The 24,542-nt window shown below is 43.7% G+C and overlaps 1 protein-coding gene across 9 annotated transcripts in view; it reads right to left on the bottom strand.

Moving 5' to 3' along the window:
* Positions 1 to 385: 385 nt before the first annotated feature.
* Positions 386 to 24,542, bottom strand: part of LOC118320143 (histone deacetylase 4-like) — a 51,221-nt gene continuing 27,064 nt past the window's right edge. For all 9 annotated transcript variants that reach the window (XM_035650881.2, XM_035651135.2, XM_035651302.2 and 6 more), the window contains 22 exons: positions 23,950 to 24,073; positions 21,628 to 21,746; positions 15,390 to 15,518; positions 15,149 to 15,258; positions 14,278 to 14,406; positions 13,930 to 14,122; positions 12,478 to 12,701; positions 9,949 to 10,161; positions 9,343 to 9,538; positions 9,030 to 9,163; positions 8,835 to 8,937; positions 8,685 to 8,731; positions 8,317 to 8,424; positions 7,690 to 7,745; positions 7,357 to 7,444; positions 7,058 to 7,177; positions 6,359 to 6,456; positions 5,862 to 5,980; positions 5,591 to 5,724; positions 4,974 to 5,058; positions 4,287 to 4,431; positions 386 to 3,745 (listed from right to left, as the gene is read on the bottom strand). In XM_035650881.2, coding sequence (XP_035506774.1) covers positions 3,706 to 3,745; positions 4,287 to 4,431; positions 4,974 to 5,058; positions 5,591 to 5,724; positions 5,862 to 5,980; positions 6,359 to 6,456; positions 7,058 to 7,177; positions 7,357 to 7,444; positions 7,690 to 7,745; positions 8,317 to 8,424; positions 8,685 to 8,731; positions 8,835 to 8,937; positions 9,030 to 9,163; positions 9,343 to 9,538; positions 9,949 to 10,161; positions 12,478 to 12,701; positions 13,930 to 14,122; positions 14,278 to 14,406; positions 15,149 to 15,258; positions 15,390 to 15,518; positions 21,628 to 21,746; positions 23,950 to 24,073 — 2,714 coding nt within the window. In that variant the 3' untranslated portion in view covers positions 386 to 3,705. The remainder of the gene's footprint in view (positions 3,746 to 4,286; positions 4,432 to 4,973; positions 5,059 to 5,590; positions 5,725 to 5,861; positions 5,981 to 6,358; positions 6,457 to 7,057; positions 7,178 to 7,356; positions 7,445 to 7,689; positions 7,746 to 8,316; positions 8,425 to 8,684; positions 8,732 to 8,834; positions 8,938 to 9,029; positions 9,164 to 9,342; positions 9,539 to 9,948; positions 10,162 to 12,477; positions 12,702 to 13,929; positions 14,123 to 14,277; positions 14,407 to 15,148; positions 15,259 to 15,389; positions 15,519 to 21,627; positions 21,747 to 23,949; positions 24,074 to 24,542) is intronic.

Raw genomic sequence — 24,542 nt, 5'->3', positions numbered from 1 at the left:
GGCAACACTGGAGGAAACACACTGGTACAGACACTGGCACAGATCCCACAAAAGACGCGCATGGTTCCTCAGCTGCCTTGTCTTTTTAAATACCTTTTAAAGAATTCCACTGTAACAAGCACTATTGATTATTTACGCTTGTACTGTGCAAACATGGATTTTGACTTATCTTTTCACAGAGGTGATAAGATAACATGTCAACACAAAAGAAAAAGCTGCCTCAGGTTTTCTGTCAGCTGGATATAAGTTGGACCATCTTGTCTGGAATTGAGAGACTCCCCTTTATGTGAGACGAGTGAATTGATTTTGTCCCAACGGCTCTTTATCAATGTGGAAAATTCCTGAAAATAGCACCCAAAAAAGCCAATACAACTAGAGACAATAGTATTTTTCAGAAATATATTTTATAGTCAGAGATAAAATGTCCAAAGTGTAGGTCCCAAAGAAAGATAACATTTTTCATCAATAGAGACAAACAAACAAAAAATAACTTTTGTATCCATTTACATGTAAACCAAGAATTGCTCTTGAGCCACAGTGGTTATATATATATATATATAGAACTGGCTGAGGTGGGATGTGACAATCAAATGACGATGCCCTTTTTCTCCAAACCTTTTTATCAACCCATATCCGTCATTCCTTTACCGCAACAGTGCCCATTCAAAAATCTTTGAAAGAGGAACATTCTTTGGGAGAGTCTTCTTTTTTCTGAATGTTGCCGAGGTTTGGCAGAGCTCGTTTCTCTGAAACACAGTCCATACATGTTTTTAAGTGCTGAATCTTGTTAAAATCACTTAATTGGAAACGATATTCAATAAGAACAATATCAAATGTTTCTCAGTGAAGTCATTTGGGACAAAAGTCTTTTGAACATCCGAGAGGAGTAAAACCGTCCCGCTTGGTGCTCTCTCTCTCTCGGGGAGTTGCTCGGGGAGGTTTCTGTCGTCCTCCAGTGTTCTTCTTCTATTGTGCAAATACATTTTTTATTACATAGACAAGCAGGCATGCTGACTCACAAACCATGCAAAGAGTTTAAAGTTGCCGCGAGCAGACATCAAAAAACAAATAGTATTAAAGTTTCTACAAAAAACCCCCCCAAAAAAACCAAAACAAAATTCATCTTTAAATAACGTTAAAAAAATGTTAAGCCAAATTGGAACAAATAACAAGTGGAATGTTTGATAGACATGAGGAAAAGTGTCAACTCAAACTAATCTCAAATTGTGCAAGTTTATAAAATTATGTCAAATCAACATGATAGTCGTCGTTAATCGGGTGGAACAAAGCGGCTGACAGATGGGGCGGGGGGCTCGTTCAAATTTAACTGGATCGATTCGTCGTGTCGGACCGCTTGAACTCGGGTGGGAAGAAGGGCACGGAAGACACGGATGTTACGTACAGTCAAACATGATCACATGGGTGAGATCTTTAAAATGATCGTCTGATGTTTTCCGTCCAACGCTGGTTTTAAAAAAGATTCCACCTTCTTGACATCTGTGTCCCCTTCTTCTCTTTTCCCACTGAGGAAAACATAGCTAGCTACATAAAACGGCCTCTTAACCTCTTCCTTTTTTTTGAGGGGTGTGTGTGTGTGTGATGTAGTCACAGTTGAAAGGTTAAGTGCATATCACCCATGCACAAGAGGAAAAATGTATCCATTAGGCAACAAAGTGATCAAATGATTTACTCTGAAGGCTTAAAAAGTCAATTGCAGTGCCGTGTGACGAGCACATTTCAGTTCAGGGCAGCTCGGAGAAACAGTGCAGTTGATGACGAGTTAAATATGCTGCTTTTTTTTCTTTTTAAAAGTTCATGGAGTAAATATTATACACCATACTGTTTTTGCTCACAATATCATAGCTGTCATTAGTTAGTTAGAGTACATTTATAAATTTTGTCCATATACAAATCTCCTATAAACAGTATGTGTTAGAAATACACAGTTGATGGAAATGGAGAAAGGCTTATTAAGAGAGCCATCGAAAGAAAGAAAGAAAGTGTTGCTCCTTACTTTTTGATAAATACAAAAAAGAAAGAGACGACAGCACTACGCATGTGAACGGCAGCCCTATAAACTATCCAGAAAATGGATAAAAAACACAGAACAAAATCTATGGATGAAAAAAGTTAGAAAAATAATCTGAGACGATAAAAAATAAAAAGTGGACACGCTTACCAAACACATTTTTTGGATATTGTAAAAATTCAACAACTCGATGTGGAACCATACATGTAGATACAAACGGGCAATAATCCAATTACTGCCCCTCAAAATATATTGAAATTCAATATACATGACATAGTTTTTAGCTCACACAATTTAAATGCTCACTTGATCTGTGAAGGATTACATTAGTAAACATTGAACTGGGCACTGGGAGCCTCATCTGAAAGGACCAGTACAAGAAATGTTTGTGGACTTGCCAGCTAAGTGGAATGAAAGTACTACTGTATATGCAAATTCATGCTTTGGCTTTTCTTTGCTTGGCTTTCTCTTTTGGGTAACATTCAAAAAATCTTCTGTGAAAAATGCCTGGTCTCTCTGCTCAAATGCATGCACCCCATGTGTTTTTACAAAGCAATGACTTCGTTTAAAGGGAAGCTACATAATAGGCTTTTTTGACAGTTTGTCGATCCACGGTTTCCACCTTTCTCTACTGAAGCTGGCAACTACCTTTACGAAGCGCTTTCTTTTTCTTTTCCTATTTTTTTTTTTTTTTACTGAAAAATAGATCCATCCAAAAGTAAAGTAACTATTCCAAGAGAGGCTGTGAGAGACATAAACGTTGTCCTCATCACAATCCAAGTAAACATGCTGCAAGATTGTTTGCTTTATTCTTCTCACCCCGGAGGGGACTTGAAAACTCTCCATCTCCCTCCCTCCCTCCCTCCTTCCTGTCCCTCCCTCGCACCGACTCCTCGGCAAGAAAAATCTGTTAACTTTAAGGCAATCTTTTCCTGAACAATCCTGAAATCCAGCGGACCCTCCCCAAGGCACTCCTCTCAGTCAACCCTCAACCACAGGCTGGTCCAGCAAGGTGACAGTCTCACCATCAAATCTTTGTTAAAAGCCGACTCAAACCTCGGCCAACCCAAAGTCCACAGTGAACGTATCTTGTAAAATATTATCTCAGTTGCCGCAATGCCCTTATTTTGTAGGGGGGGAAATAGTTGAGTAAAGAGAAAAAGAAAATCCCCGGCTGCGTTTGACAGCCGCCGACGTCTGCTGTCCCTGGTGTCCACGCGTGTGCGTGGTTGGAGGGCAGCCGCGTAAAGCACTGTATGTTCCTGCACAGGAGTGTCATCACACCTTTCTCTGACGAGACCCTGATCTCGACCCTGCTCCAAATACACTCGCCCGCTGCCGCTTGGTCACATGGTTTTGCCGCTGTGGGCTCACGTCGGGGTGCGAAGACTGACAGAAAAATTGTCTCTCAGCGAGTGCTGCGAAAGCAACGCTGTCGTGTTTAATTTTTCCCCCCCCAATTCAGTCCTCCGTCTCCTGATGGCTCCCTCCTCTGAGGCTGAGCCGACCCCCTCTCCCTCCCTTTTTGTCCGAGGAGCCGCCGATCAAGGTGACTGACGTGTTGAGTGGGGTTAGGGGGACTAAATGAAGGGTTCAGTCGAGACTCTTCGCAGCTCAAAGAGGCTTTCTCCGGAGAGGTCAATGGTAACAGTGTGACACCCTCGTGTTTCCCGCGGTTACAGTGGTTCCTCCTCCTCCATCGGCTCCTCCTCTGGCCTGGTGGGAAAATATATAAACAGATATTAAACCTCAGGATGCTCGTCATATTCCCTCCGAGTCCACACCACCTGTAAAGTACATGCAGACGACCTCCTGACCTCCGCGGACTCTGGACACAACTCAGTCACTGTCTATTTGTTGTGCAAGTGAAACAACTCGGCCATGTTCTCTCCTCTTCACCTTTCACACACACTTATGTTACAGGATTTTGAGAGAAAAACTCTCTAAATGAAGGTGTGGGTACATACTTAAACTCACATGAGCAATATTCATTAAGTGATTGACCTGAAATGTGCCTCTTTACGATACTTTTTATGTATTTTCTTTTACAAAACAAATATTCTTCTCTTTTTATTATTGCTGCTAAGAAACACTTACTTATATTATTTCTTGCAATATGACAATGTCCTTATTTTACTAATATATAGCAATCCTAATGGATTATTGCCATAGACTTGACTTTAACCTTCAAATACAATCTACAGGAGGATTTCTATAAATCACGTTTTCACTGCTGCCGTCATTCCGGATCCTTTACCTCTGATCCATGACGTTGCTGTTGGCCACGGACAGAGAGGCCATGGCGCTGACGGCCTCGGCCTCCTCCGAGTCTCCTCGCTTGGCCTCCAGCAGGGAGAGCCCCAGGCACGGCGAGTAGCGATGCGCCGAGCACCAGTACTTACCTGAGAGGACGGAGCGGCGGGAGAAGGATGACAGACAGACAGGAAAGAGTGGAAATTAATGAACCGGGAAAGTGCAGAGCAGATGTCTGAGGGAAGGTAGAGGCCTCAGATAAACAAGGTTTTCCCCTGGTGTGTTAAATAATATACAAAAAAAACAAACCAGGGAGGCAAACTGACAAAAACACCCAAAAAAAGATAAATTAGGACCATTTACTGTTTTCATAAAGGGCCCACACGTAAAATAAAGCTAGTTTTACAAAATAGTAGTAGGGAAACTGGAAAAGATTGCTAAAATATCCCACTCCTTCCATTGTGTTATTTTGTTAACTATATCCACCTCAGATAATTCAATAATTTATGGTTACATAACTTATTTTTTCTGTTTCTTCAACACTTTGTGATTTCTGACTTTTTATTAACGCTCGTCATGTCAGTAACTTTCAGATGTGAAGTGAAATTGATACAATTAAATTAGGAAAAATAAATAAGAAAAACAGGTCTGTGTGTGTGTTTAAGTGCCATGTGACTGAGGACAAACTCACTGTGAGTCTCTAAAACTTTCTCCAGGGAGCGGACAGCGTTGGGGTTGGGCCTCTGCTCAAGGACGGCCTTTGGCAGTGGGTCCAGCTGCACGGGACAAAAACACAGAAAAATATGTAAACACAACAGCCTGCGTTCCTTATACTTTCCACAAGGGGTCGGGCCTGGAAGTAACTGGTCATTTTCAGCATTTGAGCAAAAGCAACAAAAACACCAAAACAGTAAACAGCATAAAATGAAGTCAAGGACAAAAACAACAACAACTACTTTCATAAAATAAAAGATGAAATCCCACATGTAGAAGACGTACAGTAGGGGATCTAATTACAGCTGCAGCGATAATACGTTTGCATGGAAAAAGTTCTTGAAATGGATTTTTATTTTCATTACATTTCCGACAACGGATTAACATGACATTAAAATAATTTAAATATCTACTTATGAAATTGACTTTGTGTCCCCAGGTTGGTCTTAAATAACAAAAGCAGAAATAGAGACCGGAATAACGTGCTCAGCTCTGTCCCGTCCGCTCTGTCCCCAACATTAAACCCTTTGATTTAGCAAAGTGACCATTTATTAGGATTCAGATCTCGCGCGCTGGCAAAAGCGGCGCCCTGACCTCTTGGCCGAGCAGGGCGGCCACGCAGGCCTCGGAGGCATCGCAGATGGTGGTGAGGTCGTGACCCCCCTCCAGGGCCAGGACCACCCGGCCTCCAGCGAGGGTCATCAGCTGCCTGGTCAGATAGCCAAAACCTGGGGAAAGGTTACAGAAAAGATGTGAATCTATGTCAATGTGCTACAGCGGTTAAATTTAAATCACATTTGAGAAGTTTGATGGTCTCTAGCTGGTGGGCATGTGTGTATTTGGTGTGGTCAGCTCTCTCACTCACATTTGGATGTCAGAGTGTAGCCACCAAGTGGTGGAGGGTGTCCCTCCACGGCGTCAAAGCCCGATGAGACCAGCACAATGTCTGGAGCAAACTCGTTGGCGATGGGCATCACCACCGATCTGTGAATGGGAAGGTTGAGTGTAAAGATCATACAGTGTAACAGCGAAATATTTAATTGCGAATGGATGAGATACTCAAACAGAATGAATGTGAGATTATTGTCTCTTTGATTATTGAGTTTCGTTTTGATTGTGGGTCAGACAGATGATTTGATGACAATCCTTCGGTCTTTAGGAAATCATGATGCGAAAAAAATAAAAACATAGATTTGTTGCACCCACACTAATAATAAAACACTAATCTACTTTAGAAACAGTCAAACTTAACATGTGCCAGATTTGGTGGTTTCGATAAAATATTGAAGAACTGGGTTTTGAAAAATGCATTGGTAAAAAATCTTGTCCAAGTTTATACACACTTTAAAATAAGGCAGGTACCTGAAGGCAGCCAGGTATTCTACATCTCCCATGGGCGGGTCGAGGCCTCCAGTAAAGGCCACGTTGACATTAAAGCCGACTCCCGAACCGCTGCCCACCTGCCAAGAGAAGAACCACCTGTGACTCACGTTCATGAACATCATCCTGTCTATTGGTTGTTTGCCTCGAGCTGAACGTAGGATGGTTTGTTTGTTTTGCGGTATGGCTCCTTATTAACTCCATTTGGGAATACTGCTGAGTATTTGTTCCTGGAAATATCGCTCAGTTATTTGTTCACATTGCCCAAAAATAATGTTTTTTTCCTTTTCTTTTCTTGTGAATGTTAGTCTGGTCCAAACTGGTGTGCACAACAACAAACACTGGAAAATTAAACTGTGTTAAATTTATTCATCAGGCAAAATGGCTTCTGGATTTCTCTTTATTCATATCAGTGTAAGTTGAATATGTTTGGATGTTGTACTGGTTCAAGTACTGAAATCGTCACCTCGGCCAACGGGAGCTTGTAATGGACCTTTTTCACTATTTTCTGACATTCAATTTACTCAACGATTTACTCGATTGGTTGAGAATTTAAATATATTAATTATTTATTATTATTGTTCATTCAACAATGGCTGGATTTTAAAAAGTTAATTTCTTTAAAATGAACGTCTTCAGGAGAAGTTGTTCAGTTATTGAAACAAACACACACACACTCACCTCGTCAGGCGCCCCACTTCCAGGGAAGAAGTTACCATCGTCATAGCGATGAATAGACAGGTAAAGGACATTAGGGTCATTGTAGAACGCTTGCTGTGTGCCGTTGCCATGGTGAACGTCCTGAAGGTTAGATTGTACACACACACACAATATAATCACAAGCCTTTCCACGCTTAGTGCATTTTCAAAAATATGAGAGGAAACTACGGGAACTGGTCCTGATTGATGCAAACAAATCGCCCTCTCGTTTCATTCCCACCACGCCAAGCTAACGGAGATTTGTTGCTCAGGAAACTGACCCAGTCCACGATGAGGATCTTGTTGACGCTGAGTCTCTGCTGCAGCAGTTTGGCTGCGATGGCCACAGAGTTGAAGTAGCAGAAGCCCCTGAAACGGCAGCAAACAGAGAGGTGTCACAAAAATCGGAAGTGCACTTTAAAGACGTGTGAGAAGGATAAGAAAAATAATTAAAGCGGTCCTTGAAGCAGCTGGCAGAATAAAAGGCACTCAGTGCTTTTTTTGTACATGGAAATAAACCCAATGATTTGTGTAATTTCTAATCCAGACGCTGGTATTTGTATAGGCATGGATTACGTGTCCTCGACTGAGTGAGGTGGCGCCTGAGGCCTTACATGGGCGTACTCTCCTCCGCGTGGTGTCCAGGGGGGCGGACGACGGCGAAACCATTCTGGAAAGACAAGATGGGCACTGATCAGCGCTAATGCATGTTTAGAAATGCTGCTTCTGAATGGGACAGCTCAAGATCAGGGTCAGATCACAGACTTCAGATAACAATACAAAGTGACAAGAGGTGTAAAGACCAGTGTGTGGTTGGACTGACATGATTATGCAACATAACTTTTAATCTCCTTACTGACATTTTCAAGGTCTCAAATAATTTATAATAATTAATTAAACAATGGATTTAAAATCCTGTTCTCAACCCGAATAATGGATAATGGAAATAATTGAAGGCTGCAGACTTTTTATAATCTTGTCAAGACAACAAAACACGGTGGCATCATTTTACATCTGCTGTGTTTCCGCAGGATGTGAAGCAGAGTGCTTTCAAGGTCAGAACCTACTGGCATTATATTTTGATTATTCTCCTCAAAACCATAAACCTTTTTTAAGATTATCGGCCCGTCAGAGCCTTACGAGATCTGTGAGATGATAAAAGACCACATGCTTTTTTTCCATTACGGTGAGGGAAAGAGAATTAAGACACAGAAGAGACAGACGGGTGTGACCGTGGTCACCTTCAGCTCTCCGGTCGCCACTTTGAAGACGAGCTCCACCACCGAGCCGACGGCGAGACGAGCCGCGCTGGACGAGTGGACCTCGTTCCAAATGGTGTCACTGTCCACCTGGGACACACGCAAACACACAGGTTTCTCACACACCCGAGTTGAATCCACAACAGTGACGAAATTAGTGAAGAAGTGAAGAGTTACTAAAAATATTTTTTTTTCCTCTTCTTAGTGTCCTAATGCATTATCCACGATTAAATGGTGCTATACACATACTGTTTATAAGTCTTTTAAAACATTTTCAGATGTATCATTTTGTGTCCATTTTGTATCACACTGTAAACATGTGAATGAATTCACTGTCAAACTGTACTTACCCCCACCCCACCACATGGGAGCCGCACGAACATGGGAGTGATTGAACCTGGTGATCAGGGAATGAACATTAAATTAGAGACACTTAGGGAATACAAATGAGATTGTGGGTAAGGCTGTGTGTGTGTGTGTGTGTATATGTGTGAGCTTACAATCAAGTTTCTGTCGGAGAGGATTGGTTCCGTACAGCAGGACGTGGGCTTCAGAGTGAACCGTCTGCAGCTCTTCCAGGGTGGCCTTCCTCCCACGGATACACTACACACACACAAACACAAGAGGGATACAACTCATATGCAGTTCACTACTTTGTGAGTTTCAGCCTGGAGATCGTTCCACCTTTAGCGTACCTCGCACTGCGCTCTGAGTCCAGTCTCCTGAAGCCGGGACCAAATGCTCTGAATCCGCCCCGCGTGCTCCGGGTGGCTGTTGGTGTTACCACACATGCACTGGTGTTTCTGCATTAAAGAGTCGTACACCAACCCTGAGGAGACACACACAGAAACAGGCTCTCATGGTGTGAGTGTGGGAGATTCACGTCCTATAGCATTTTATGTCACGCCCGTTGTTTTCTCTTTTTTTTTAATGGTCAGATTTTGAAACACAGGAATCAGAAAAACAAACCTGACAAAAACGTCAACGATAGAGGATGGTGATGCTGACCTGTGGTGAATCGAGGTTTGACGGGAGGATCCGGGGCCGGGACACTGATTGGAAAAGAGGAAGCGGAGGCTGGAGACGACTGGGCCCTGGACAAGGGGCGGTGTCCTGGGAAGGAGATTGACAAGCCGGCAGCCTCCATGGACGCCTGATAGTTCCTCAGCTGGTGAATCCGCTGCTGCTCCAACAACAAAGCCTGCTGCTTACCCCCACACACACACAAAATAAATCACAAATAAAGAAGATTAATTTGCCAGTTGTCATGATAAGTTCTTTTGTGAAATGCCTAAAACGCAAACACATTAAAAGACTACATGTAGTACAACTTATGGCCAAAAGATGGCAGCCCAAACAAGTGAGCTAGATTCAATTTCCCCGCATTTAATCACAGGGATGCCTTGAGGCACAGAGCACCATTTTAACAGCCCAAATTAAGTTTTCACGTCTGTTTTGAGTTTCTACCTCCCTGGAACATCTGCAATACATTAGTGCCATGCAGAAATGGAATCAATTGCCTGAAACGTCATATTGATTCCCTCAGCCTATGTTGTCTTACAGCTGGATGTCTCACTCGTTCATTTCCTTTAATTCTGCTCCCCCATCCACTACCTGTCTGAATAGCAGCTCCTGCTCCGCCTGCCGCTCCCTGTGCTGCTGCATGGCCTCCTCCTGCAGCTCCTGCGGGTCGAGGGGCTCCTGCTTGATGGTGACACCCGACGGCAGAGCTCCGCCATCCTGGTGCTCTCTCAGCTCCTCCTCCGTCTCCTCGGGGTGGCTCTGGTGCTGACGTCCCACAGGTGACTCGCTGGGCTTGGCCATCATCTGCGGAAAACAGGGGAGGGAGGGAGGGAAGATGGTGATTATTGTGAGATTTATTTTATAAGCAAAACAGCAGGATGCGACAAATCCCCCTCCAATGTGTGAGGCTGCGTTCAGACAAACAGGCACGATCTTTTCTGAATCTAATTCCTGGCAAATCACTCCTTTCTCTGGAGCATTCTTCTTTTAACAAGCTTAATTTGGATTACTGAGTCAGATTGGTGTCTTTCTCATTTCAAACCTATCCGCTCTAATTGAATGTGAGAGGCCGCTCCACCGACTGTACTCCGGGGCAAAATGTGTCTCGTCGAACAGAGACATTCCACACGCCCCATTGTGCCACTTTTCATCGTGGCCATCATCATTCTGGGGCCTGCTGTTAACCGAGGAGTGATTCAATTGTCTATTCATTCGCTTTCACTGACATGGACAATTCAAAGTGCCATTAAAGGCTGCGGAGCACTCGACTCCTTGTGTGCGACTGTTTATGAAGGGAAGAGTAACAGTGAGAAGGAGAAGCGTTTGCTGGGCGTCTCAAGAGTGGGCTCTATTTACAGGTGTGTGTGTGTGTGTGTGTGTGTGTTTGTTGGGTTGGAGTATGTGTTGTGTGTGTGTGTGTGTGTGTGTTTCCCAGCGCTGTTAGCCTCTGGGTCCGCTGGCTGTGTGCCAGGGGGACAGCATTGACGTCAGAACAATCAGCGTTCTCATGTTTTATTTCTCTCTGCGGACCAAAAGTCCATAACTTTGATATATTCAGTTTATTATCGCATATGACAAAAAAAAAAAAAGCAGCAAATCCGCATGTCTGAGTGGCTGGAACCATGTTTCTCATTTTTGTGAGAAAATGAAATTATCAAAATATTTGCAGACCAATCAAGCAGTTTACATGAGTATCAGATCATCTAAACAAAAAGTCTAACATCACCTTTAGCGATAGAACTCTGTAAACTCAGTGACATCTTCAAATTACATATTTCAACTTGAAGATAGTTTCAAATGCCCCACATTTGGATTAAGGTATGTGCATAACTCATCTGTGAGATTGTTTTTGGTATTAATCTTCTTACATTCAGCAAAACTAGGAATAAACATATATCCAAAAATGTTGAATGATTCATTTGAACAACAAGAACTCTGGAATTGGATAAGTACCATAAATAAGGGAGGGATGGTTGGATGATTTCTCCACTGACTACATTGAAATCTTCAGAACAAAAAACAACAACTAAGATCTTCACAATCTTGTTTTCTGATTAATTCAAAGTGTGAAGTGGTGATTTTCATTTTCATCCTGACTGCATCCAAAAGCTTTTATGGAGATGTTTGTGTGAGGAGCTGCCACTCGAGAGCTCACAAACATATGGAAGGAGTGTGAGAGAGCAGAGCGGAGCGGGGGAGGCGGAGGAGGACGGGAGGAAATCCCTTGTTTCATCCGCCCACCTCTCCTCAAGCAGGTACTCTGCTTGAACAGGTAAAGCCATCCAGAGCAGCGGCTTCTCGCTTCCTCCCTGACCATATTAGGCAGGGCTTCCGCTCCGTTGCCATGGCAGTGCACAGTTACCTTGCAGCCCGTGGCAACTATCTCAGCCACAGTCACACAGAGATGTGGATGCAAACATTCTCAAACACACACGCACACACACACACACTGCTATACATGTTAACCCATACCTGCCTCCGCCTGCTCGCTAACAAAATACTACAGAGGAAGAAGCAGAGAGAGAAAGAAAATGGTTGGATAAAATCAATGACCTCACACACACACATACACACAGCTACAACAAGTTATCTGCTGTGTTAGTTGCTGCTGCCTACACAAACAACTACACTACAGCTCCGTTGCGGACCCACTGTGGCTTATGGGCCTAATTAATTATCAGTCAATTTGAATATATGACTTCAGATCTGTGGCCTCTGCTGTCTAACTACAAATAACATGTTATATAACCAAAATAATGACAACATGTACAACTTGCTGAACACAAAAAACCTGAATCCGGAGAGCAACAAAATACTCATGGTTAAAATTTACAGTAGATTCTTAATTTTCTAGTTTAAGGAGGAGGAGAGGAGGCGGGTTAAGCGTCTTCCTTTCCTCTGGATATGATAATAATTATGTGACAAAACTACTTTCCTTAAAACAAAAGGGAGCAACCTAACACCTAAGAAGAGTGTGAAAGCAAAGGTGGAAAAGAGGTCAGATCGGCACCAAAAACGTGTCTTACAAACTCACCATATGAAAAAATGTAAGAGAAATTTAGGAGAAGAGAACGAAAATGTTCTTGCATGCGGCCCAAGGTAAACATCTCCACCCCTCACCTTGTTGAGGTGGAGCTGCTGCTGCTGGAACTGCTGCTTGTGCTTCTCCAGGAACTGCTGGTGCTGCTGCTGCACCACCAGCTGCTGCAGGGCCAGGGCCTGGGCATGGGCCTGGGCAGCGCTCCCCTGGGGGAGCGGGGCCGACTGGGTCCTCCCCAGGGGCCGGTGCTGCCGCTGCAGCTTGGCCATGGATGCTGCTGACGACATGGACAGGCCGCTTACACCTGGGAGACAAACAAGAAGGACTTTGAATTACAAGAGGCGGTGTAACACAAGACCACAAAAGTCTTGGGTTTCAAAAAGACTATGATATGAATCTGAACGAGAGCGCACTTCCCAAGGAAACTAGAACAGTGGAAGCATTGTTACAGTCTGACATGGTCCGTGTGCTTGATGTTGTTGGTTCAGTCAAGACACAAAGACATTCATTTTCCAGGCTGTATTATCAGGCTCCTTTGTACTTTAGTGGGACTATGAATGTGACATGGTGTGTTGTTCTTATGTTAAATGTATGAATATGTTTTCATATCCTGACGACCATTGTCCCGTCTCCCTCCCTTTGTGGCCTATTTTGGTGGCTAGTGTAGGGGACAGCTTTTCCAGCTTAAATTAAATTTCATTCTAAGATTAGTTAGTAACTGATTTGTGAACTAAATTAAAACCATCTTTGCTGACTTACTGCCTCAATTGTGAAGATACGAGCCAGGAAAAGTGAAAATCTTAGTCCAATTACAGTGTACCATCCGGAGGAGAAAAGTGGGAAAACAGACCCAGTTGGGCCTGGAAAACCATCTGAGAAGATTTATTACTGTGCAAACATAAGAAAAAAACATTCTGAGTATTTTTCAAACTGCTCCTGAAAAGCCCGTTGCTGCTACCACATGGCATAGTGTAGCTAGAGAGATTCAAAAGGAAGTAGGGCCTTTCCCCTTGTCTGAACTGAGATTTAATTTATTGCAAGTGGGCTGTAAAACTCCGCTCTCCACTCCTGTCCTGTGCGTGGGCGTGCACACGTCCCTATCTGTACACTTTTTTTTGTGTGCGTAGACACACGCATGCACATGTCCGTATGTGCGTCACTGGCGATTCACTGCTTGCACCCCGCTGAAAATAGCAGCAACATCGCAGTCAGTAAACGAGCTGATGGGAAAGGGTGCACAATGCAACCATGTCACACTCTCATAGCATACGCTGACATATGAAAGGATCTCATTAGTTCGAGCTAATGAATGGACGTCTGTCAGTGTGAGGGGACACTGTGTACCACGGACACACGGTGACGGTTTCCTTTTTGTGCGTTTCGCCACAGGAGCAAAACTGAAGAATATTTTTTACTTAAAGTCACAGTCCCCATCGTTTACGTCAATTTTACCAAAATCTACCACTCATAGATCTTTGCTACTTCTGCAACTGTTAATCATTTAAACTTTGGTACAACTATGCTACTCTCACCTGTCACCAGGGGGCTCTGTGCCGGGCTCTGCTCCATGAGCACCATGTGTTGGAGCAGTGGACTGTGAGCACCGTGTCCGCCCGTTCCTGCTCCTGCCTCGGCCAGGTAGGGGGTCAAGTGGCCACCGGAGAGGAAGGGGGGGCTGAGGGAGAGGGCTGGCTGCAGACTTCCATCCTGCTGGGCCGAGGTCACCTGGAAAGGTCCAGAAAGCAGTGAGTACGATGGCTGATTTCGAATTAGTTGTCACAGGCGGGAATAAACACACGCAAGCAAATTGACACAGTTGAATAGATGCATAGTCAGTCTGCGAGCAATTTCGCCAGCTTGGCAGCAGTTTTCCTCCTTACGTTTGAGGCAGCCGTGGCAGTTGCGGGCAGCCCCAGGGTGATGTTGGGTAAGGATGGCGAAGTGTAGAGGGACAGCTGGTTAAAGGAGCCCTGCTCAGCGCCACTGCTCAGCCTCTGGGCCAGACACGCCTGAGAAGAACATTCAAATGATTTATCTGTGTTTGCATCATGAAAAATCTCTATGGGCAAACACTATGGCAGTATATGTCCACGCATGGGGAAAGAGCCGTTTGCTCCCTGCTGGCGGTTTAAATGGTCACAGCCAAAATCTTCCCCAACACTGCCTGAGTGCCCCTAATGACTGCCACAAAGAGGATCTTCCCAACTCCTCTGCAGACCCACCATCAGGACATCCCTCCCTCAGAGCCTTTATGTAAATGCTTTAGGCGGCTAAGTTTTAAGAGATAACAACTAGCACCTGTAGCCAGGCATCCACACAAAAGAGCAAAGCCACTCTGACAGCAAAGGCATGTGCAGTGTGTACTTTCTCAATCACAAAGATGAGCTTTGAGAAACATCTAACCTTTTAACTCTGTGAAAGTTTGATGCCACGTTTAGTTTTCCCCCAAATCATTTTATTTTTATAGCATCTTGGTCATCACTTTATGCTAAAACATTTCACACTAGCAAAAGCCAAAAAGAAGGTGTTTAGGAGGTTTAGGGGTCGGAGAGATGTATATGCTGTTTTATGTCCACGAGTCTATTTGGGATTTTAAAGAACTTAAAGAAATATAGATAAGATATGTCAGCAAATTCATATATTGGTCTAAACGTAAGATGCAGAGTAGTAGCTATTTACTTTCTGCAAGTGTGTGTGTGTGTGTGTGTGTGTGTGTGTGTGTGTGTGTGTGTGTGTATGAGTGTGTGTTACCTCTGTGTTGTTGGACACTGACACAGTGATGCCGTTCTCATTGGGGATGTTGTTGGAACTGTTATTTGGGGAGCTCGGTCCTGAGCCCGGGGCGCTGTTACATGCAGAGTCTAAAACACAAGCACACACACACAAATCAAATCAAATACACACAGCCACAAGAAAATACATCATCCGAAAAAACTAAAAGTTAAGAAAAAATGTGAACACCAGACGGCCTTGTGTTCGCGGGGTCTCTTGCCTGCCATGTCGAGTGAACGCTTCTTGGCCGTGGTGATGGGGCTGTCGCGGCGACGCAGCAGCGGACTGCTCCTCCGCTCGCTCACCTTCTGCTTCAGCCGCGAGCGCAGCTTCAGGTTGGGCTCCGAGGCTGAAAGGAAGACGGAGGAAAGAGATGAACCATAATATGACTGATGCATTCGTTTATAGTGTGGCAGCCAAACTGCCATTTGGTGGAATCCAATATACTATGGTACATACTATGAGCACCAATACCTTTGTGAAGAAATACAAGCTAGAAAACAATAGAAAAAGCTTGTTCTACTCAATTATATTACTCTTATGTTGCCTATATTTATATCATTCTTTCACAATATGGTGCTTGTACACTGTTTATTCATGTTTTTATCTACTCACATCCACTGCCTGGTGTTTTTTTGTTCCAAAAAGTTAGTTCAGGTGAATCCGATTATTTGTTTGTTTTTGTTATTTATCCAACTCAACTCCTGATCCATTGAATGTGTCACATGTTCTTGTTGCAGCCTGGGAAAGGTCAACAGCTGACGTGTTGATGTTGGTTTTTTTTGGACAATTTGGGAGTTTCCTCCTCTGGGCATCACTTTGAACTGTGGCGTTTCATTAAAAGAATTTAAACTACAACGACTTCATCTATTTCTACTCTGTTTCTACAACTTCAAACTGGGCAATGTTCTTCCTGTCAAGTCCAGCTCCAGACCCCAGCAAACCCCCCATCAGCATCTGAGAGGTTGAACAGATAACTGGCTGCAGTGCAGCTTTGGACAAATCAATCCAAAAGGTGGGAGAGTTACCTGAGCCGCGATCTCACAAGCTTCCAGCGTGGAGTGCCTTCCACAGAGCCGCTCTGTTATCAAAACTGTTTGGCGGACAAACTGTTACATGCTGCTATTCATTTACTGCCTCCTATTTAGATGCTTTCTGAACAAGACAGATTCTGATCCATTTTCCCAAAGACATTGTGGCTAAAAAGCAATTAGCTCCAATTTGGGAGCCATATCTGATTGCCAAAAGGCCTTTTGGTCTTTTGTGTGCACTGTCACAGACTTGTGAATGGAGACGGGAAGGGAGAAGGGAACGGCATGTCACATTGGCTCCAGCCACAGAGGCTAATGCTCTGTTTACTTTGCCCTGCCAATCAGTGGCCTTGGATAATTTCACCATTCATTATCCAATTTTTAATCATCAAAGGAGGGCAAAATCCAAATGTGGGGAATAACGAACCATGATTATGACACAACCCGATTAATTTGCTACTCTGTCCCTTTTATTTGGAACCCGAGGATAGAGGGGCAAATAACGAAGAGACACTTTCCCCGGGAGCAAACCCGCTTGAGGAATCATTTTGAGGAAACTTTCACCAGAAATTAACTGGTTCCCATCAATTGTCTGGTAAAAATAAATGTGTGGAGAAGAGTGAAGCGTGAACTGTGAAGTGTGAAGGTACAGTAACACATAGAGGGAGGGAGAGCTCAGTCCAGATGGAGGCAAACCCATTAAAAAATTTGTGTGGAGCCAATTTATTTTTCTAATCAGGATTTCTGATGTTCCCTGTCCCTGAATTACATTCTCAGATCTTTGGAAATAATCAATGTTGAAGTATCAGGGGTATAATGCACAGTACAAAAATGCCAAAACAAAGTAACTAAATATTTCATTTAAATTCAGTTAAGACCAATAAAAATCTCTATGCCATAAAAAACAAAAGGACAAAAGAACGACAATGGCTTCCCTCTAGAGCCTTGGTTAAAGCTAATTTACCAACTCTTCCCAACCTGTTTCCTGCTATTGGAAAATAAACTTTTATTCTCTATCAGATAATTAACTTAGCAGCAGCCAGCTTTCATCATAATGGAGAAAAAGAAAGACAAACAAACACGTCGAGCTCTGTGCTAATGATGACATAGTCCAAACCATTTGTGTCTGCTGGTAGCTGATAAAATATTCATCCTTAGAATCTTAAAATTATTGTTTCACAGTTTCCATAGGCGTCATATACTTTTAGCCAAGTCTTGAAGCCTTGAAATTGTAAACCTATTTTTCCTTCCTCTTTGATTAATCTAATTTTAAAGATTCATTATTTATGAATATCTATTATTAGAAAAGCTTATTCATCATCAAGTCTGAATATAATGGATCAGGATGTTTTTCCAACGGATCCGTTTGGAAATTATCTGTCAAAACATTTTTTTAAAAAAGCCATTAGGCATCGTTTACAGTTTCCGAGACTAATGACTGAGCTTATTTTCTCAGATTTTTGATCTGAGGACAGAGTCTGCTGGAGAGGAATACTAAACAAATGTGCTGCGTTCCAAAAAAAGTGTAGTAGTGAAGAAGTGCAGTAATTAGCTTATTGAAGCAGTAATTAGTTTTTTTGGTTCCTGCAGAGTGAAAACTAATTTCGAAAAAGTGAATGATCCAGAAAGAGAGCACTGCAAATGATCACAGCAAAGGTAGATAGTCAAAGACAAGCGTCACTGAAGGGTAAAATGTCGATACCAGTGAAAAGAGCTTTTCTCTGCTATTAGAGTGGAATGAAGAACAGGGGGAAAAAACATAAACATAACAGAAACACAGCTGCTAAAAAAATCAAGGCAACGTGTCTGGATGAAAGAGGCAGCGTGATTGTAAGTGTGTGGATGCACGTTACTCCTCAGCATTGGAAATCTCATATTTGTAAATTATAGCTAATACAAAAGTCTTAATATGATCCGATTACTTCTTCATAATAACATATGTATATATTTTGTTATACATCTTAGAGGAGCACATACAATCACACATGATATCAATGCACAAATGGTGCATTGTTGCCCCGTTAAAATGGGCCTCAGAACAGGGGTGAAAGGCAGCGTATTCAGTGAGTGGCATTCTCTATTCAGACAGCCGCATGGTGCTTTCTATTCATGGGCGAGGAGCGCAGTCTGGTCTTCCACCAGCACCATGTACTGTAGAGTTCCAGTCTGCCTATGTGCCATTGTATCCATGAGGAGGACGGGCTGCCCCATTTAGGTCACAAAAACACATTTGCTCATCAGTGAAAAGACGGGAACAGTATGCCTTGCTCTGCCCTCCTGTCACAGAGCGCGGCGAATCAGACGGCCCCTCAAACTTTCCCACCCTGTCTACATGTTTCTGAGGCATTCATACATCTACGTGAGAACATGCTCCAGAAAAGGCATACTGTATGTTCGTGTTCATGCTCTGTCACCTTTTAACTTGTACTGTATAAGAGTTCATGCTTGCCAATCCCCTATGTGGCCGATGCTTCAGTTTTCAGCAAGCACCTCTTGTCACGCAAACTCGTATTAGAAGTATCATAAGGTCATTTGAGTTACGAGCAATATTCCACAACAGCTATTGTATGTATATAAGGTAGTTATTCCACTCAAATCACCTCTTTAAATGAATAGTTTTCATTGATATTGTGCAAGTATGTAAAGGTTAGAGCTGTCGTCGCTGATCGTTCATCAAGAATTCGTTGACAAAACAAGACAACGCTCATTTCTGGGATTATTTTGACGGCGACTATCTCTAAATAAGGCAGAGAGCATGTGACAGGCTGCACTTCCTCCCTGTGTGCAGGATAGAATCCGATCGCAGTTGAAATGATTTTCGATTGGCTGCTTCATTCGCTTGTTTGGCTACACCGTAAACTGTTGTATCACTGACGGAGCAGCTGCTGTAGTATTAAACATCACTTGCCGTTACCACGGTAACCACAGTTGTGGTCAAATCAAGCGACACTGAAATCTTGGATGATTAAAGCTTCAAGATTTTTATCTTATCTGTCATGAACACATTTGTGGCGTCACGTCGGTTAAACGGTGCTGTGGACGAGTGCATCAGCGGCGCTGAATGTCTGAAAATGTAAAAGGGGAGCTTGGAGAGGAACAAGAGCGCTGTTGCTTCCTTTGACCGTTGCTGGGAGCCATGGGTGCCAGTCCTCTACTTTATGGCCAGGCTGAGATATAAAAGAGCCTCTAACCTCTCTCGGCTGGCATTAACATAAGTAAACCCCGCAAAGCACGTCATCGCTGTGGACAAATACCTGGGTGGCACAGGATTTCTCCCCTGCACAAACCCCAGCCTTATAGAAACCATGAGACCATCCGACACTCCGGGCACGATCTTTTCACTCTGCGCCACCTTCCGGCCTTTTTTCTTTTCTTCGTATGAAGCAAGTTTTTCGCGAGTGTGGCATCATTGTTCCACTTGGTGGATTAAGTATGGCTCCTGCTTGCCAGCTCTCATTTTCTTTTGATCTCATCTTCCGACACTCCCTCCATCCCCAGCCTCAAATATTTTTCTTGACAAGAAAAAAAAAAAAGCGTGCTGAGGTCCTCTAAATGGTCAATGAAGCCGCCAAAAGCTCCTCCACTTATCTTCCTCTCCCCGTCTCCCTCCTCTTTTTCCTTCTGCCCTCATCATCTCCCTTCCCTTTCACTCATCTATTTCCCCTCTTTTCTTCTGCTCTTCACCTTCTTCTTCTTCAGCTCTCCCAGGGGTGGAATGTGGCTGTTAGGGCCAGTGTCAACTGTGGTCTATCTGCTATCGTATCCAGCTGCCAAAAAGGCTCAGAGTCAACAGGCCTGGTGCATTGGCTGAAGCCGCCTGCCGCCGTGCTAAGTGAATAATTGCACTGTAAGACGACCGCTGCTTCACAGCTACACCACCACACACACACACACGCACACACGCGCACACACGCACACACACACAAAGCTGTTCACATGCACACACCTGACCAAAACACACTGGGAATAGCTCAGATTGTAGTCCACGAGAAAACTTTTTTTTGACATTGGTGCTTTTTGCAGAGCTTCAGCCCTTGTAACGACTTATGGTTTGTAAAGGTTTCGTAATGACTTTTGACAGCCATTTAAAAGAAAACATATGCTGATTCTAAAACCCTACGACCTGAGCTGTGTGGTAATACAGCTATTACTCAAAGCTGGGTTCAAGTGCAGTCCATTACTAACCTCTATCTGAATTGCACTTTTTCAAATAAACAAGTTTACAAATTGCTTCACCACAAGAAGAACAAAAGACAATTAAGATTTACTATACATAATGAACCACACATAATAAAATGTAAGTTAAAGTCAAATTAATTAAAAGACCATTTGAAATTGAGTATTCCGGACACAGCTAATCAGTGCAAATTGGCCAACGTTGGACATGCTTATGTTTCAAAGTTTATTGTGCTAAGCCTGCCAGCGAGCTGAAAGGGGTCAGCTGGTTGAAAAAAATAAAGAGTACAGATGGCTGGAAATGTTAAGGGAAATTTGGGTCAAAACTAACTAATAATAAGACGTCCTCCTGCAATGTGAGCCAAGCTGGACCAGAAATTGGTTGAATGAGACAGCTGTTTTTTGTACTAGCTGGAAGAATGAATTAAATTCTTGGAAATGAGGCCTGAGTCTAAATATGTGTCACGTCTCTAACTGAAGTGTTTTGTGAAACTTGCATTCAAGTTAAAAACACCCCCTGCTGCTGCTGGACCAGAGTCATCAGCATTTGACACCAGTAAACTCACTGCTTTGATGTCTGCAAGGTTATGAGTGAAACACAAAGGAGTGGTCTGATGGGTTTACTGTGGAATGAAAATTGAAAACAAGAGAGGGCCAAGAACAGAGCCCTGGGGATCACCCAAAGCACTTGCTGTGCCATAAGAGGAGATGTTTCCAATTGGCACAGCCCTCTGGTGAGATGTTACAAAGCCACTTAGATTTGATATGCAATTATCAAGCAAAAAAGAGGCAGAAGAAAGGTCCCGCAATGCAAAACAGGTAGGATTCCAGTCTCAAACAACCTGAAACCTTTCAGAATCAGAGCTGAGTTTCCAGTGCACTCTCTAAACTTGGCCAGGAGAGGTAATTTCATTTTTTTTTTTTCTTAAATAATAATTTCTTAAAACATTGTTTAAAAACAGCTGATTCAAAACAAGCCCAGAGGTTACGGATATATTAAATCATATGAAATATCAGGTGCTAAATTGGTAAAAACCTATTTTTGAACCACCTATGGTTCTGTGCTCTCTAACACTCATGTGAGGTGCTGGCAGACCCCGACAGCCTAATGTGGCAGTGATTAATGGTGCGGAGCTCTGATGCCATCTCAATGATGCTACACATGAATCTGCATCGCAGCCACTGTACGATACAGTCACAAATTGTATGTATGTTTGTGTGTAATCCTCTGAAAGTGTACGTGTGATATACCAGTTTTCCGCAGAGGGAAGTCATCCCGGGGGTTGTAGATGCCCAGAACGGGGTGGTTGTAGGTGGACATACCGGTCTGTGGAGGTGAGCTCTGGTCCAGAGAGCTGTGCTGGGTTTTGCTGTGGAACAAACACACGCAGTGTAAAAGATTCATATAACAAAATCTTGCAATACAAGGCCAGACACTGATAACTGCAAACATGTGACTCAATGAGCAAAACCCCAAAAAAGTAACCAACTTCATGGCTGTCATAGATCTGTATGATTAAAGCATCATGCAAATCCCTTGGCAGGGCTGCAGACATGTGCTGCCATCTGTTCACTGCCTACAGAGTAAGGTGGTGTTTGTAAGGCAAAGTTACGCCGAGCTGGCTTTGGCCCAAATGCATGTTTCTGTCACAGTCAGCCACCGTCATGCCCAGTAGGTTCCCACGTCACCTCCCCTCTGTCCCGCACGAGCCATCAGCTACACCCACCTCATCACCTCACCTGGCCCCGCAGCTGCAGCTCATCACCAATCAGGTCTGTATTTAACCTCCTCTCACTCAGTTACTCACCGCCAGATTGTTCTTTGTACTCCATGTCAGACTTTCCAGCATTTACCCACGGACGGATCTCCCGGTTTCGACTCTGGTTCTGCCCCCGACTTCCCCGTATCGTCTCAGCCCTGGTTACGACCCTGCCTTTGTCCCTGGTTTCCCCGTTTCACCTGAATCCCGGAATAGACCTCTGCCTGCTGTCCCCGACCTTCCCATCTCGCCTCTACCTTCTGCCCCTGACTCTGAGCCTTGCTTGTGTTCTCCACAATAAAGTTGATTACCGACTGAGCTACGTGTGTCTCGCGTTTGGGTCTAAACTGGTTCGTTACAGTTTCTGACAAGGGGACGTACACACGTCCATCTCTTCAAAAACTGAGGGGGCTGAGAGTCCAACGAGGGCCACAAAAAAGAGGAGGGAGACAGGATATAGAAAGAGACATTTTGCATCAGTTTGAGCTGTTCAACGTCAACACTTGTGGGTGTTTCACTGGGTCTCTCATCAAGATTAGGTAACATTATTTATATTATTTCAAGAACGTTGTTTTATAAAGTAATTTTAAATCTGCTCCACTAACAACCACCTAAAACAAAAATGTTGTTGTGCACATAATAATAGCAATAATCTACAATGCAGGAATTTTTTTTTTGCTGGGAGACTCTGACTGGCAGATCTATTACCCAATTTGCATAATTAATTATTTACAGTTACTCAGTCAATGAATTCATGTGACGGACAACTGCCACGGTGGAAAAAAGGAGCCAGAGGGGGGGACACACCTTTAAAGGGCTCCAGTGATGCGACAATAAACATTCAAGGCCAAGCATTGAGCGTAAGAGCCCCTATCATTAGGTTCCAATTATCCTGCTCTCACGTGTGCATGTGTGAGGGTGCATGTGTGTATTCCCATCTTGGTTTTATAACCTTCCCCAATGCGTCTCTCAGTCGGGCTCATATAGTGTGGCAGGTGAGGGAAGCTTGCTAACAGATTAAGACACAGATCTAATACATTATTCATCTGCTGTCAGACAGAGAATTACCCTCTGAACGAATATGTTATTGGGCAGCTGTCTTTCTGGTTGTAGGTCTGGGGGCGGGTCCTTCCTGAAGCAGGTCAAGGGGAGTGGCCGTTCACTCGGCCGCTCTACTCGCACAGCTGCTGCCCATCCATGAATCACCGCTACAAGATTTAAACCCGGATTGATCTCACCATCGTCGCCAGATCGTTGTATCCACAAGTGTGATAAAACTTTGCTCTGTTTAGTCGTTGCTCGTGTTCTGATTTTGTTTGTGTACCAATTCCTCTAACTCCTGTTCTTTCCGTGCTCAGACCCTGCCTCCAGCTGACGTCTGCCCTGCTCCAAGTTCCCCTTCAGCGTGTCCTGCTACCTACCCGCAGCCCACCAACCACCGCGGTTAAAGCCCAAGCTCGCCTACCTGGTTTTCTCCTCTGGGGTTCGCTTCTGGTCGAACCGTTAAATAAAGAAACTTTTTGTTCCACTCACACCGCACCTCTGTGTCTTGCCTGTCTCTGTGTTCTCGGTCAGAAGCTTTACATAACAGTATAACGATCTGCAGATAGCTTCTATTGCCATTTTTACAATCGTCAGAAATTTTCAGTAATACACGAAAGGCATTTAAGCTTGCGAACGGACACGATTTGATGTCAAATCATGCCATGGGGTTTAGCCTTAACTGAAGAATGCACGCCACCCACTGGATTATCTATGTGCATCTGTTCAACTTTTTCTGTCTCTATTCAATCAAGCAGCAACTGTTGCTCACCGGTACCAGTAGGGAGCATCGTTGGGGAGCCCTCCTTGGTTGAGGCTCCGCTGGGCCAGGGCCTTCTTCTTGTTCAGGACAAACTCCTGGAGACGCATCTTCACCTCAGTACTGGCTACAGCACCTGATAGAGAAAGGAAAAAAGAAAATTATTATATTGAGATGAGAAGTATGAGGAAAAATCCTCTTTGTTATGGTGTAATCCAGGATAAAGTGTCACAATTACAACAACAACTTGGCCACGTTAACTGATGAATAAGACTATTTGCAGCCGTAGCCTCATCCTGTAATGAATCTAATGTCTTCAGCAAGGCCCGGAGGAGAGGGATTTTGAAACAAGAACGCACGAAAAAGAAATGAAAAATGATGCAAAATGCTGAAGAAAATGGAAGCCGCTCAACCCGCAAACCGCACTTGCGCAGGTACACATGAGAGCAAACATGCTGTGCACTCTCTCCCTCTCTCTCTCACACACACACACACACACACACACACACATGCACTCTACTTGCACGGATGCAGGCTCGATCTGTAACCACTTTCCATATAGTGCGCAAACGGCTCTCAAGGTCTCCTTTCCACTCTCTTTCAAT

This window comes from Scophthalmus maximus, chromosome 1, assembly GCF_022379125.1.
Source record: "Scophthalmus maximus strain ysfricsl-2021 chromosome 1, ASM2237912v1, whole genome shotgun sequence".
In the NCBI taxonomy this organism is placed as follows: Eukaryota; Metazoa; Chordata; class Actinopteri; order Pleuronectiformes; family Scophthalmidae; genus Scophthalmus; species Scophthalmus maximus.
The sequence above is the reverse complement of the archived record's forward strand: the minus strand, read 5'-3'. Positions and strand labels throughout refer to the sequence as shown.